Source organism: Lipophrys pholis, assembly GCF_963383615.2.
Source record: "Lipophrys pholis genome assembly, chromosome: 10".
NCBI lineage: Eukaryota > Metazoa > Chordata > Actinopteri > Blenniiformes > Blenniidae > Lipophrys > Lipophrys pholis.
Genome location: NC_137640.1, coordinates 10,688,838 through 10,705,963, shown reverse-complemented (window position 1 = coordinate 10,705,963; position 17,126 = coordinate 10,688,838). Strand labels below are relative to the sequence as shown.

At 42.4% G+C, this 17,126-nt stretch overlaps 1 protein-coding gene across 1 annotated transcript; it reads right to left on the bottom strand.

Annotated features, from left to right (window-relative positions):
• Nucleotides 1–3,442: 3,442 nt before the first annotated feature.
• cbarpb (CACN subunit beta associated regulatory protein b) lies at nt 3,443–15,691 on the bottom strand (the record flags this gene model as incomplete). Its single annotated transcript, XM_080474029.1, has 9 exons — nt 3,443–4,964; nt 6,105–6,294; nt 6,876–7,113; nt 7,512–7,664; nt 9,009–9,180; nt 9,753–9,915; nt 10,841–10,902; nt 12,753–12,889; nt 15,644–15,691. The coding sequence occupies 9 exons, from the start codon at nt 15,689–15,691 to the stop codon at nt 3,443–3,445; spliced, it is 2,685 nt and encodes an 894-aa protein (XP_080330155.1).
• Nucleotides 15,692–17,126: the final 1,435 nt, after the last annotated feature.

The following is a 17,126-nucleotide window of genomic DNA, read 5'->3' as shown; positions in this document are numbered from 1 at the left end:
GCAGGTCTATCTTTCAAAAAAGTACTGAGTTGCCAATATAAGTCTTTCTGTAAGAGAGTATGTTGTACTGACAGGAAAAATAACTAATCAACATTAGAAAACAAGTAATTATTAAAAAAAAAAGAAGAAAGACTAGTACTTTCCCAGTATCTGTGTGGGACATATGTGTTTAGAAAAGTATGTACATCAATGTAAATAAAAGTTATCTTATTATAAATACATGCATGTGATAGGTAGAACAATTGTAGCCTCTTAATGTGGACATACCATTGCTGAAATACAAGCATTCAAGACACATATAAAGATTTGCAGAGGGTGGGTATCCCATGGATCAAATTCGAAAGACAAAATTAAAACTAACACAAAGAAAACAATTAAATGAGAGCGAAGCTTATTTGTGATCCATCCCCACACTTTTATTAACAATCATTCCTTGAAATAAAGCAGCACATAGCCATTTATGCTTCATTCATTTATTCACAGACTGGAAAACAACCCTAAAATAACACTTTTTTAAATGATTTGGTCCCTCAAGGCTCAATAGATTTGGATCAACAAAAAGCAAAGTTGTTAAGAAAGCACTTTTTTTTTTTTCTTTGAGAAATTAAGCAGTTTACTAACAAGCAAGGAATACATAAATACTTCTACTTTCAAAGAGATAAATCTCACAAAATCTTGTCGGTTACACCATCATAGCATGGCTCATAACAGAGGAGTCCATATAATGCAAAATCTCATTTCAAATGTTTTGACTGCTGCCTTGAACAATAAGCTATAACTATGGACTTGATCAGTTCGTACCATAATTCTGAGAAAACATGATTATTATTTTTTGTACTAAAATGGTAACTCTCATGCAGACCTACACATGGCTATGCATCGATGCATTTGACAGGCGACTGATTAGTATACAAACACCATTTACCACCAGTTATGTCCCCAGTTGTACAGTATCCGTCTAAACCTAAACAAGACAATTTGTTAGTCTAGCTCTTGTGACATTGTGCTTGTACACACAGCAAACTTCAATATTTGTACACATGTACTGATTTAGTTTTAAATCCATTTTCTATGGAGTAGCAGTACAGCTGTCATCTTGTACTGACACACTGACTTCTAGCTGATGCATTTAGATACAAGTGGCAAAAAGACAAGTCACCATTTCACCAGATTTGTTAGAATTAGCTCATGATCGAGAGGACGGGGGTTGTGATCATCCTGTTTCGTAGCACCGCCTTAACAAGAGCATCATTTGTTGACACAACATTGTGGCTGAGCAATGTGTTCTTTAAATGATGATATGATGCTTCAATGTGAGAAAGAAAGGAGAGAAGGATTTTTTATTATAATTATTATTTTTTTTTAAGTCAAAAGGATCTTCACTCTTTGTGCGAGTTCACTTGCTTTCATCTCACTCATTCGTCTCTTAATGAGGGCTGCAGCCTCTGGCTCTAAGTCCATTTAGCGACAAGAGGAGACTTCTTCAACGCACAGGAGGGAGACCAAATCTGGCCTGGCAGGAAAGGAGTATTATCATCATCAACCCAAACAAAACGAGAGGAGGATAATGTTTGTTCCTCTGATATTTCAATTCAGCTTTTCCAATTCAGTGCATGGCAACGACTTCAAAGAATAAGGAAAAGGGAGACGGAGGGGGGAGGGGTGCAAGAAGGGCTTCCCTTTTATGATTAATATTCATCACCATTTTGTGCAGTGATGCCCTAGACGCACAAGGGAGAGACCAAGAGCACTCCAGCCCCTTTGAAAAAGAGATTTCATGAGCTAAACTGGGTTACATTCAACCTGCTGTTGTTGCCGAGGACGTAAGAGCATATTATTAGCATAACCATGGCCATTACATGCTTTCTTTGCAAACACAATATATTCTGGAGATGGTGGTTTTAAGAAAATGGCAGCTCTGGTTTGGTTTAATTGCGAAAAAAACAGAAAAAAAAAAAAGTCACAGAAAATGTACAGTGAACTTAAACACGAATAAAACCCTTTGTTCTATTTGTCTTTCCTTTTTTTTTGGTTTTGTCCTTTTTAATGAGCTGTCAGGAAAGGACAGAGAGAGTCAGCAGCCCCTTGAGGAAGTAATCTGCTGCGCTGTCAACTTAGTTTCACAAAAAGAAAAGCGGATGCAGAGGAAATGAAGTACATACTGTATGCAGACGGATTAAGCCCGTCTTGTGAGTCCCGTGGACCAATAAATATGTCTTGTGAATTCAAAAAGGTCTTGGAGGACATTTTGATCGCTTTGATCTATTTGCCAACGTCATGGCGGCTGTAAACCCGTGCAAAAGGCTTGAGTCAGTTCTCCCAGTCAGGGCAGTTATATCTCATCAGTGCTCCCCAAAGTACCTAAGGTGATAGCTTATGAAGTCGTACTTCACTGTAAAAGCTGTGAGCGACACGTATACAGATATACTGCCAGAGCTCCAGAGTGTCTGTCAGGTTTGATAGTTCTGTGAGCACAGGACCTGTCCTCTTTGATCCACCCACAGTCTTGATTGTAACTGTCACTTAAGCAATGCGGACGTAGAAAAATATATTACTACCCGTTAAACAAACTGATAAAAAGTAAAGAGGAAGTTTGTCACAATGCTGGAAAGCATTTGTAGACAAAGTCAAAACAGCAAATATCATCACCACTCATACATCCAGTGAAGAAATTCAAAGATTATTTTTAATCTAAAAAAAAAAAAGAGAAGAGAAACTTTACTGACGTATTTCATATCTTACTTTTTTTGGGTGTTCCCTTGAGCGAACTCAACTCACTGATCCAAATTAACAGTCTGAATAATTGAAGTTAGGTTGAAACCATATCCGTAATGAACTTTGAAAAATTATGGCTCATGTAGTTTTGCAAGAATAACTGGGGGAATCTAATAAATCTTTCAGTTCATTATTATGAATCTATTTTCATGATACTGTGTCCCATAATGTCTGATAGTAGATAATTGTCGCTTCCAGTTTAGTGGCTTTCCACTTGTCTAATAGCACCTGGTTTCACAGTGGATCAACAAATACAAAGACCACACTGGTCCTCAGCTTCACTTATTCTAACGGTCAAGCGAAGACAGGAGAGACGCAAACCATGAATGAGGAAACAGTTATTACTGAAATTCAGATTTCTGATATGTTACCTCTATTCAACAATTATTTTTTTTCATCTGTAAAATTTAAAACTTCAACACTGAATGCCTCTGTGATGGTGAGACTATTACAAGGAGACTGTATACATTCCCAGTGGGCCAGCTGTATCGAAGAGTGTCTAAACAAAAAGGTGATTGAGGATTACATGGTCTCTTTACGAAGGTGGATCACATTATTCAAGCCCATCACAGAGAAACATTTAAACTGAGGCAAGGCAAACAAAACTGAAAAGACCATGTGCGTATAAGCAGGCGACAAGTTGGTGAGGAGGACGAAAGGAGCCCTGCTACACTGGGCTGTGGTCAGGAGAGGCGTGTGTGGCCGTCACCGTCACACACTCGGTGGCTGTGTCCTTGGTTCTGCGAAGTCCCGCGTACAGCCTCTCGTCAAGGTTAGCAGTTAGTTTGTCCGTGAGCTCCGCTGTGATGGTCTGCGGGCCATAGCCTGAGGAGTCGGGCAGCCGAGGGGGTGATCGCTCATCTGGTGGTTCGGGAAGTTGTGCGGACTGTTTGCTGTCCCCCTGAGGATCAAGGTGTTCCGCCGGTCCTCCGTCTTTCTCTAAGACAGACGTTGGAGGGGAAGAAGACATGTGGTCCTCGGTGTCTCTGATAGAGGCACCTCGCTCTTTGTCTTTTCGTTGTTCCTCAGTGATTGCTGGCTCGATCTTTGGAGTGTCAGGTGTGCTGCCGGTGCCATCGCTGGTCTCTTCATCGGGAGCGCTGACGATGCGTGGCAACGTGCTGTGGTAGCTTGTGTCCAGGGGGTAGTTGACGCTGTCGCCCCTCCGCAGTGGCGTGCGCTGCCTCTCAAAGGATGAATGGAAATGTCTGACACCGGGGTCGCTCCACTGCTTGTGGCGCTGCCACTGCTTACGAAGGTGGACTCGCGATCGGTGCTTCCTCAGCGGTGACTCCTGCTGGTCAAACTGAGGATCGTGCCGGAGAAACTCGTGGAAGAGTGCATCGGTTTTCTCATCTATGCTGTAGTCTCGCCGGTGCAGGGTCAGCGGTGGGAATGGAGGCTGCGCAGCCTCTCGAGGCGTCAGCATCTGACCATATGGAAGCCAGCTCAACGAGCCAGCACTCGGTTCAATGGAAACTCCTCCACTGGCACCCAATATCAACTCATCCTCAGGTTCTTCATCACAAAGATGAGACTCAAAACTCTCACCAATAGTGCCAGTCCGCCCTGCGCTGGTAAAATGGTGCCTTTTCTCATGAGCTGTTCTGTCTTTGGGGCTGCTGCTAATGCTGGCACTGCCAAACAGTCTCAGATCTTCTGGACCTCGAGATGGAGCCTCAATTGACGCATAGCCACTGTCCATCTGAAGTAATTTACGAGTCCCCGTTTCACCATCACTGGACCCTCGCTCTGATTCTGTGCTTCCTTGTTTTCTCTTTTGTCTCTCTTTCATTCCCAACTTCTCATCCACGTATATAAAAAAGTCCTTGTCAGCCTCCCCACACTCTGCCTCATCGCCTAAATCCTGGGAAGGGTTACTAGGAAGTCCTGCTCGTTCTGCCTCCGTGCGTCCGCCCAGCGAACAAACACTGTCAGCATCACTGCAGACTGAGATCCTGTCATTGTTGCTGCTCTGGTCTGAGGCGGCGTACTGTTCGAGTGTTGCCCGCAGTGACCAGATGTCTCTGTAAAGTGACTGAGGGTCCTGGTTTTCAAGGGTATCCAACGTGTTTGCGCCTTCGTTTCTTGCGACAGACAGTATTTCATCCTGGGGATCAGGGGACAGGCCAATCACCCCTGCTCCTCCATGGCTGCAGCTGGGCTCCACCATCACCTCTACCTCTACCCTGTAGTTTGCACACAAGTGTGGCAAGACGAGGCAAAATTAAGCAAAAGTGAGAAAAGAAACAGGTGGTACAAGAAAGATATAACACGCAAGTGTCAGTGCAAGATTAACCACTTGAACGGCGCATTCATCTGAGACATGGCTATGTTCACAGAGCACAAAATGATTGTTATGACTTGAAATGGCTGCTGTGGCATGTCCTTAAACTGAACTCAGCTGTACAGCTGAAGACTTGTGAGCAGAAGAAATAGCTTTAAAAAACAAAACAAAAAAAGAAACAACTTTTATCCTTACAAATCAAATCCAAATTCACGAATATATATTGCATGGAACACAGCAAGTCTTGCATTAATAAGCTTGAGTGTCATAAAACTGTTTTGTCGTGTCTGCATCCTGGACATTTTTTTTTAAAAATCAAATATCATAACGTATACAGGAAACACTGGATCTGTTTAATCTAATATAACATAGGAAAATAAAGATTATATTTTAGAAGTTTCCTTATTCTTGCTGGAAAAAGTACTGCTCCATAAAATAAGCTCTATGAATAGCTAATTGGAGTGACCACTGAACTCTTGAGGAAATCAAGACATTATCAAACCATGTCAGCGATGAAATGGTATCTTATGCCGGATATAAAGAGAAACCCTGCATCCTAATCCTCCACTCCAGTCTGGGAAAAATCCACACGGGGAATCCCCTGCATCCGGCTCAAATTCACGTCACTGGTTGAAAAAGAGGTCTTGCATACTACGGGGACCTCAGTAATTATAGATCAGACAATGAGTTTACTGTATTTACATTTACTCTCTTTGTGTATGGTAATCCATTTACTCACACAAAAATAGAGTTTCAACCCCAATTGGTGTGTTAGAAACCAAATAGTTAGGCTTTCCCCTTATATATCCGTGACATTTGTAGTTCTATTCTCCTCATATGAAATAATGAAACAGTTTTGCAATAATGCCTACCACTTTAAATAAAATGCATTTTGATATTTTTACAGAATGGTGGAGAATTGGGACTTAGAGCCGCAGCCTACTCTAAACCGTTAGCAGCAACTTTCTAGCTGCTGTATACAACAATGAGTGCAAGGCAGCAAAGCAGTGGACAGGATGAATGGCAAGGGAATTAAAGATACCTGCCGAGGGAGGGGGATGGCGTGGAAGGAGATGAGAGGAGGCGTGTAGTGGGCTGGCTGGTGCAGTAGGTGATGTCCTGGGTGCGTGCAATGTATTGGATAAGGTCGATATGGTGTGCGTCGTTATCATCTTGGTCCATACTCTCACTGGCGGCTCGCTGACGCTGGAACTGTCTCCTCTTTGGAGAGCCTGACTCACACCAGAGACCAAAAAAGAAGGTTCGTTATGAGAGTGGCGTGGCAGCTGGAGTGTGGAGACACTTTATTCATCAAAAGCTTTGATCAACTGTGGAGGGACTTTGTGATCTTTTTTAGTCTTGTGATATGACAGAGAAGGTGTGTTTGGGGAGGAGAGAACTGTGTATTTATAGGATGAAAGGGGGATCGGCAGGGTGTATTCACTCAGGGGCTCAAATTGATTTGGTAAGACTGAACCCTGCGTCATCGAACCATCTGTCATGTATGCGTGTGTGTGTGTATGTGTGTGTGTGTGTGTGTCTGAAACAGCCAAAAAAACAGCTCACAGTTGGTCTTCAAAGCTTCCAGCTTAACTATTGTCTATGTCTATAGACCAACAGGGAATTTATGCAAAATAATCACCACACAGATAAACAGAAAAATGTGTCTAATAAAAGAAGCTCGAAACCTTGTAATTGTAGATTTATTGTGACAGTTTTAGAAGGGGCAGCAGATTATTGTTGCACACCTCGGCAACATTACCACAGCCTTTTCTAATAATAAAACAATAAAAATACACTGCCAATCCATTACCTCTGGTGTCCAGACTCGACGCTCTCTGGCTGCTGTCCAGCTTCCATTTCTTAATCTTTAAGTAGGGACTGGCCCCCTCCAGACTGGCATGGCGCCGAAGTTTGGTGAAGAACTGCAGCATTGGCCTCTGGCTCCCTGCACCGCCACTGGCAGGAGAAGCGCTGCTCCCCACTGTGCCTCCTTCTCCAACACTGACGCTGCTGCCCCTGCCCCGCGGCCCCACTCCCATCATCTCAATCTGAACAGAAATGGAAACACGGTCACAAAGAAAACTTGCCAAGAATGGTGGAGTGGTAGTCTCTGTGTAATCTTGTCTCACAGTGATGTCCTACACAGATATCCATGTTTAACTATCAGTCATCAATCTTGTTGGTCCTCCCTCAGGCTCTGTGACCCTCTAATGTCTGTCTGAATGAGTCAGCAGGCTGACTGGATGGTGGGTGGAGAGAGTGGCCGACTGGAGAAAATACATTGCTCTGCTAATGACTACAGCTCTCTCTCTGCACATTATAAATTGGCCTAGATTCCAAACTCAATCCTTGCTTTTTTTGGGGGGGGAGAAAATTATACGTTTTTACAAATAATTTGAATTCATGCTCGGCTCCTGGCTGTGGTGAGAGTTTTGCAATAACTTACGGAGCAAGTGCTGGGCTCCTTGGCACTGAGAGCCACATTGTTGTCATGGAAGCGGGCGTCCACCACAGAGTTGAGTGTGTCTCCAGGGAGGGCACAGCTGGGATTGACACTAAGGCTGGTCAGCGCTGTTTGTGGTAGAGGACACAACATCGGCTGGAAGGAAACACACAGACACACACAAAATATGAAATCCCACTTGTTCTTTGATTTGTTTTGAGTTCACGCTGACATTGCTAACATTAGACCAAAGGGTGTAAGCCAACTGGACATGCTGGACAGCTGCTTATTCAATTACACAATTTGACAACATAACTTTTCTCACTTTACCTACTTAATTAACTAAATACTACCATTACATGGTATTATTGTTCAGGTTTCTTTTTTCAAACAACTCCGCAGTATAATTTAATGTGTTTACCAGTGACTGAAACGTCATCGGGGATTTTTTACTTCTTTAAAAAGCAATGGAGTCAATTTCCGAGTTAGTTTGAATAATAGTAGTTACAAGTGCACATTGTTGTATTGTAGTGTCGTTGTGATACAGGAGCTGAACTGTCAGCAGTGTGTGGTCCAATCTAATAACTGACTGCATAATTACATTTACTTGAATTTACACTTAGTTGGAGGAAGTAGGGCTGCATCATTGATGATATCGCCTTATAAAAGAACTGGATTCATGAACTAGAGACAATGGAAGAAACAAAAAGCACTTGACTACAAACAAGCGCCCGGCAGAGACAACACATGCCAAGGTAAGCAAATGTCTGTGTAAACAAAGCCTGATATTGATGTCGTAAATAGTAGTTTAGTGGCATGGTAACATTCAAAACACTAGCTTCACTTAGCGCTTTCATTACTGTAATTAGTTACGAGCCTGCAACTGACAAAAGTAGGAGCTTTACAGTAAAACTTCTCTTCATTATAATATATTATGTCCAATAGCAGGCTCATCGCCAACAAGTTTTTTTTTCCCATTTCATTTCATAAAACCACCAAAGCAGAAGTGCTGCAGAGAACGCTTGTTACATCCTGTAGTGATTACAGTCCATGTCGTTTTCATACTTTAATTCATTTGTTCTTGAGATTGATTCAACATTCTTGGCTTTCTTGTTTAGTTTCAGGAACTACATACGTAATGGCTTAAACCCAAGACGTTAAAAATACATTTCTTCATTTTCTGCTCATGTGTTTTTGGTTTATTGTTTAGTTCTCTCTTGATTTATACACATTCACATACACATATTTTAGTATTTCATCATATCATCCCTCCTATTCTTCCTGAACAACAGCATACAAATGTCTGATGACTCATCCTGCCTTTATAGGACAGTCACTGCTTTTGTGTCCAATTGAAAATTAAGCAAAATCCCTGATTCTTGTGTTTGGAGACATTAGATAAATACATTTACATGACCTGGACCCCGGGGACTGATGTTGTAATCGGCACTGGTCGAGACTAATGATATGCCTGAACTAATAGCAGGTCAAGGCTGTTACCTGGAAGATGGAGAGCGCTGACTTAGCAACGGGCCGTGTTGTCATAGTGATGGTGTTCTCGGCCGAATCACACTCATGGATGGTGACAATCTTGAGGGCGGGGGGAGGTATATGGAGGTGCGTAAGCCGGGCGTTCTTTAGGTGGTGAAAATCTCCCTCTGTCAGGGTGTACCTGAAGTGGACAACGTTGAGTTATATTAGGACGAAAAAGAAAAAAAAAATGGTTGAAAACTCTGCAGAATGAGACATCAGCTGAGGACGCTCTCAGTAAGTATAACATCATGAGGCGTATCCTTGCACAGAAGACAGAAAGCAGCAGGGAGAGATCTGACTTCAAACACATAACGGCTGCACTGCTATCAGGATTTAGCCTTACATTCCTTTTGAAGAATTTGCATATTAGACTGAGGGCTTCAGAAGGAAAGTAGAGCAGTAAAATAATGAGAAAGGGGTGAATGCGTTTTTCTGCTCACAGCATTCGTAAAGCTCTGAATTCCTTCTGCAACCTTAAACTCACATAGAAGAATGTTGAACCCTGTCGAATGTTTACGTTCCTTGACTTCAGAAACCAGCAAGCGTGAAATTAATCAGAGTGCCAAAGGAAAAGCAGCGTGTGTGTGTGTGTGTGTGTGTGTGTGTGTGTGTGTGTGTGTGTGTGTGTGTGTGTGTGTGTGTGTGTGTGTGTGTGTGTGTGTGTGTGTGTGTGTGTGTGTGTGTGTGTGTGTTGTGTGTTGAAATTCTCACCTTCGGCCTTTCTCCTGGGTCTTCTTGCCATGATCGAAGAGCGCAGCCTCGTTGAAGGAGACTCGCCGGCCTGTGGGCCCCGTGGAGAGGAACCGCTCCGTCTCTTGGTCATGAGAGCTGACCATGGACAGGCAGTCTGACTCATCCACCCTGATGGTGATTTCTACCCACAGACACCAGAAAACAGAGACAGATAATTAGGTAGGCAGAGAGTCGAGGAAAGTGACAAAAGAATCATTCAAAGTTAGCGAGGTCAGAGTTCTCAGCTGTGTTCCAGTCAGTCGGTGAGTTCACTGCATTTATCCAAACCAAAGTGTTAATGAAAACCACACTGGGTGTGATGAGTGCCTATCGTTGAAATGTCTCAGGATTTTTGAAGCTATAAGGATTGGTGACAGATGAAGACTGGTGGCAGACTGTTTGCAGTCAATGTGCTCAGAGGAAATTATTATTATTATTATTATTGTTATTATTAATAATAATAATAATAATAATAATAATAATAATAATAATAATAATAATAATAATAATCTCGAAGTAACTGCAGTAACTCTGCTGTTTTAAATTACATGTTTCAAACAGCACAGATCAGGTTGTGATGACACAGGCTGTAAAATTTATCAGTGAAGGATTATGATTGTATAATGATTGTATAAGTCAACCAAAAACCAAAGTTATGCTAGCTATTTTTTAATTATTATTGATAATAATACATTACATTACATCATATCATATCATATCATATCATATCATATCATATCATATCATATCATATCATATCATATTATATTATATTATATTATATTAACTGAAATAGGGGTGCACCCACTGGTCCCAAGTGTCAAAATGTGTTCCAGGAATGGCATGACCACTTTAGATTAATCAAATATGAATCACAATATTTTAATGGAGTTATAATATAACACTTTGATGTGTATGTGACAAAAAAGATCCCAGCTTCCGTCACTACATATTGCACATTCCCTGTCGCCATTTCTCCTTCTCATTCCTCAGCTCCTCGCCTTTTCATCTGTTCCTCTGTCCCTCCCCCACTACACTGCTGCTTCTTTGTCCTGTTTGCATCTTACCATGGGTGGGCTGAGACTCCTCCATGTAGGTGGTGTTGGTTTTCTCAGGGTCATCGTTGGCCCTGGGGCACAGAGAGAAACATTCAGATCAATGCAGTGACATGATTGCTCCTGAAGTCTGTTTTTTATCTGACAGACACCCTCTGAAGCAGGCAGACACACGGGACGCCACAGTGCAAGGCTTTCTGATAAGCAGATCAGTTTGAACCTCCTTATTTATGGGAACAAAACAACTGTACTTTGAAAATACAGGATGACATTAGGTCTTAACCTTTAGTGTTGGGGACTTGGGTGTGAATCCCCACAGGAAGGGCATCCGGCGGAAAAATGAGTCTACAGGGCAAGTCGCTCCCTCTAAAACTGTGCAGCTGTATAAACACTTTAACTCTGAATTGAAATTTAGGCGTCAAAAGTTTGAATATTCTTCTATAGAACCAGACAAATGAGGTAAAAGGGCTGCATTTTTGTCTTAACAGCTGGCTTAATGATCATTACCAGAATCACTGCTGGTAACTTGATAACCTTTAGGGCCAGGGGACTTCTCAAGCTGACAATGCATCGTGCCGTATCACAGTTTAAGGTTCCACTCCTATTCAAGGACTGCTTATAGTCTCACTCGAGGAAAACTTGGGTGTAATGAACATCATATTGTTAAGCAGATTATGTTATATCAATGTCTTCACATCATTAATAGCTTGCGATTTTCCATTTGACGGTATAAATCATGCACAAAATGAACATGAAGAAAGCTCTTTCCAATCATTTCTCTCCATCTTATATGCCTGCACCGCTACGATTTAGAAGTGTGTCCTCATTGGATGTGTATTGTACGTGTGAAGGGACTCGAGGGATTTCTCCATCCACACAGATCTGTGCTTCTCCCCGTCTTTCATTTCCTGTGTGGCTCCTGCTGCCTCATACGTGTGAGTGTATTTGTGTGTGTATACTCTTCATGAGCACGAGGCGCCGGGGTTGAGACACAGGATTATTCACTGCCGATGGCTTCTATAAAATCTCATTACGCTCATCATTTGTACCAGCTTGCCCGACTCTCCCCTTGTCTTTTCACGCCTCAACCTGCGCTGCTCTGTTCATCTGCATCTTGCTGGTGTGCTCTTGTGTATGGAGTGCATGTGTTGATGCATGTGGCTGTGGAGAGGGACAAAGAGTCTCGAGGGCGAGTTGTCTCGCTGATGAATGAACACAGATGAATCACAAATAGATGAGCATGAATATTAATAGAGTTTTCTACAACGTCTTTTCATAACATGAGAGTCATGACACTCAAAGGAAGGATGTGTATGATGAGTGAAAGCACTGTGGTGTCCTGCTTTGACACGCTTACGGGTCCAGACCAGGGCATTTGTTTCCTGCAACCTTTATTGATTGTGAGGAAGCAGCAATAATGATTTTGAAGAATCTCTGCCTCAAGTTCCAGAAAATAACACTCGGGAACATTTACATGTGAGGTCAGCGAGAGTTGTCCCTGTCAACAGTTCAGTTCGCACTTTTTATTCATTCACATGAATACCTTGAAGTTAGTGTCGTTGATTTAAGTTGTGTTAGACTGCATGCTTGGAGGGTTGAGGGGGCAATATATAACAGCAACCCAAAGCAACAATATCGGATATTAAACTTAAAATCAATGCAATGACAGATTCTGTAGCTTGAACATCACCAGTCTACCGAGGCACAAAGAGTACACAGAGTGAGCATCGCAGGCGTCATATCGTTATCATTTCGTACAGTGCGCTTGTTATTAAATTACACGGCTGCTGCTGTTATCATATCCACCCCTGGTATCAGACGTTGGTTGGGTTTTCTTATGGCGTTTTGGACCTTACATATTGCCGTGAGTAAAATAACACAACTTGATGAAAGTGTCATATCAAACCTCATATTGGCAACGCACCTGTCACAGCATTTTCCTCTTCGATAGCAACGGCGGCAAGTGATGAGGAAGACAGAGATGAAGATCAGTGTTCCTACCAGGATCAAGAGAAGGAGCACATGGCTGTTTTGTTTGCCCTCAACCTCAAAGGGGATCTCCTGTGGTAAAAGAAGAGAGAGAAAAAAAATCTGAAATTGGATGGATGGATGGATGGTTGGATGGATGGATGGATGGATGGATGGATGGATGGATGGATGGATGGATGGATGGATGGATGGATGGATAAACAGACAGACATCAAAAATGCCATACAATCATACGTAACAACAAGAATAACACCATATATGGAACATTATACAGATGCGGGCACTTGGCATTTTCATTAAATGACAGGTCGACATTTGGCTCCACGTGAAATGCCTGACACTTCAGCAGTGAACAGGATTTGCAGCTGTTTTACAAGTGCTGTTACACAGTCGGGATAAAGAAGCAGATTTATTTAGCATCACGGCTGCTCAGTCCCTGGTTTGAGTGGGGAATTGTGGCCCTTCTGTTTGGACTTTACAGGTTCTCCCGGTGTACGCTTGATTTTTTTAGTTGTTTTTATTTTATTTTATGGAGACCCTCTTGTCCTCCCCTAAAGCATAATACAAAGTTGACTGGTGTCTCAAAAGTCCCCGTATGTGCGACTGTCTGTCTCCGTGTTTGCCCTGTGATAGTGATCTGCCTTCACCCATGGCCATGTGGAATATACTAAGTTAGCAGGACAGATCACGGGTGGATATTTAATACTATTGGTTTGTTGGCCTGCAAACAGTGTGTCTAAATATATGATGGCTATCATTCAATAAATGTTAAGGCTATTAACCTCTCTATTACATACCATAGCTATAGAACAGCTCTTAAAGAGAAGACTCTGGCTGAGTGAATTAATCACAGACATGCTTGCATTGGCAGATGCTACGGTTAATGGCTTCAAATAATTCCAGTCAGCCAACCAGGCGTTCACATACAGAAAGTAAGATCCATCTATCTATCCATTTCTAATACCTCTTTATGCTGGGTTTATCAATGGGTGCAAGACCTGATTCTAGTTAACTACAGGCAAAAGCAAATCTGGGACGGCTCGCCAGTCCATCACAGAGTAGCATGTGTAAATGAATTACAATTTTTGTATTTTATTCTCCAAATTGAAGACCAGTTATTTCATAGTCGCTCAATGATGAGCAATAATGGGTGCGTACAGAAGCTACAGATGCTTTTGGCATGGTGCACTTTGCTGTGTTAGATTATAATCCGCAACAAGCAACCGGAAAGAGCGTCTTTCTTGCATTATCATTACAGAAATGTCTCACGTTCAGACGGCAACGTTTTGATGAACTTGCGTGTTAATTCACAATAATTCAATCACTCACATGTCATATGAACGAACAACCACACTATTTGTTTTTGTCTTTGTCCTGTAACATATCTCTCTCTTTCTCTCTCTTCACTCTCTCACTCTCTCTTCAAAAAAATTATTGCAGTTAATTGATTCAATATACAATCAGATCCCCAATACAGCCCTGATACCAAAAGGTTGGAATTGTGTGTGTAGAGTATATAAGACCAGAATGCACTGATTGAAAATAAAAAAATAAATGACAAACCTTTTATTAAACAATCACTCATTTTGAAGGTTCACTGATTTTTTAAAATGTTTTCATTAACGCATCCTGTTAGTTTTTTCATAGATGTATTTTGTATATATATCTCGACTATACTTCAAAATGATAGACACAGTCTGTAAAAGTGAATAAATGGAAAGATATACACACGGGCATTCACACATCACTTAGTGTATGGACTGTGTGATTACACACACACAGGTGGACGCATAAAGCTATCAAAAATATGTGTAAGTAAACGACGAGGCTAAAGCATATTTCATAAAGTTGAATAAAGACAAGAAATCTGTTGCAGAGCTCGTCCGTGACAAGACCAAAGTTCAAAACATGTGGTTGGATTGGACGTTTGTTACTCGAAGAAGAGCGAGCCAATCAGAAGAAAGCGTAATTGATACCGGTGTTCCTTAAAGATACAGAGCAGCTTGTTCTGGAAGAGATCCAGAGGAAAGCCTAAGAGATGAGATCGAGATGGTTTGGGATATTCAAAACCACAAACTTTTCTGCATGTGGGTATCGACAGCTCGGATGAAACACTTAAAAAGTGGAACAGATGAGAACTTTAAGTGGGCATGTCAAGAACTACATAGAACCTCAATAGCTTTTTCAAGATGAAGCCATTTAGAAATCTCGCCCTTATATAGCGGATGGCAAAACTCAGTGACTTTAAGGTTGTGCAATCTCTGATTGAATTTCTAATGGTACAAATTTGCAGGGTTTTTTTTGTTTTTTTTGTTGCTTCTATCTTCTACAAAACAGGGATTGAAAGTGGTTGAGTAAAACGTTGGATGGCAAAATGAGTGGGAGAGTGGAGAGTATCAGAGTGATATGATAGCCAAGGTTATATAAAGATAACAGACTCTCAACCGGCAAGATCACAATGATAATGTTTTAGGCAGCGAGTTTTGCCAAGCTCTGTGAGGAAGAACAAGTGTTAATGAGCGCTAACCTCTGACGTCATGCTGTAATTTCTCTGCAAGGGGAAATTAAAGCTGAGATTAGATCAGAGATTTAATTATTTCAGGTCCAGGTCAGGATGTTCTCTATTAGCCAGTCAGTCGTCCAGAAGAGAATATAAGGGAAAGTATGGTTCTGGCGGGGACAGACACACACACACACACACACACACACACACACACACACACACACACACACACACACACACACACACACACACACACACACACACACACACACACACACACACAGGAAGTTTGAGAATAGGCAAGTGGTGAAAGGCAGACTTACTGTGGAGTTTTCTGGTAAGATGTTCCAGACGGTAGACTCATTGCTCATGGTCCAGGCCAACTAAAGAGTCCCCCTGAGAGATAACACATGCACACACACACACACACACACACACACACACACACACACACACACACACACACACACACACACACACACACACACACACACACACACACACGCACACACACGCACCCACGCACGCACGCACAAAAAATACACAAAGGAAATGACTGTTACTGGAGCTGTTCATCAAATCACAACTACCAAATGTACTGCGTTGTCTCTGTAGGAACAGATCTCGATTTACTTGACATTTGAGCCTTAAACAGCCATAAACACTGACATTTTATAAGATGGGCAGCTCATTTTATTTCCAATGTTGCACAATGTTTTGGATGCTCCTTGCAAGGTAGCACAGTTTTATGAACACCCCCCCCCCCCCCCCCCCCCCACCACCACCACCCCACCCCCCACCCCCAAAAGAAAATACTGCAAGAAGAGGCCTGGTGTATATTATTGTTTGCATGGATGCGTTAAAAAAAAACACAGAAGGTGCAAGTGCATTTTTGCTGTTAATTATCACCCATGATTCCATATGAGCATAAACACCCTCAGCTACCTTCAGCCTCTACGTACACACAGAACAGAGAGAAACGCCAGCTTTCATTAAACCCTGGCTTCAGCAACTGGGCTCCACTACGGATGCTGCTGCTGCTGCTGCTGCTATGCGTTTGCTCTCACAGATCACAGCCATTAATACTGCTACTGCTGCGCCAAACACCCACACATATGCGCGCACACACAAACACACACACACACACACACACACACACCTTGTGTGGCTCTACTCACCCAGCAAGCAGAAGCAACATGCCAGCAGCATTCACAGCACTCCTTGCTCGCCAGCCAGTCACTGCAGCGCTGAACTTCAGCACCACAACCTGTAAGCTGTTTGCTGCCAGCCTATGTAACTGCCTGCATCCACCGTAGGAGCGTGAAAAACTCTTACGGGTAAAACCATCACAGCTGTGACCAGAATTGCTTTCCTTTGCTTTGCAGTTCTGCACCACATCCTGCTTTCTGCCAATCCAGTGGTCTTACCCTGATGGAGGGCAGTGCGCATGCAGCAGCTCTGAATGTGTGTTGTCAGGCTGTGGTCCTGGAGTATCCTCCTCGGCTCCCTCGCTGCATCCTCAACCAGCTCAGCCCACCCAGCTGACGGAGTCTGAGCGGCAGTGTTTCCCTCCTCAGGGCTGGCCCACCGGCCCTGGAGCAACAGGACAGCAGCGCTGCATGGCTGATCACAAAGCAGAATGATGATGGTTAATTATTCAGTTGTTTGAAGTTTTACATTACATAAGTGCCTGCATTGAACTCCACATCGTTCACTGACAGCCTGCCCCATCACTATTTGATATTTTATATATATTTGTTTATACTTATGGAAATATACTATTTATCAGGGCTTGTTCTCTGAAAA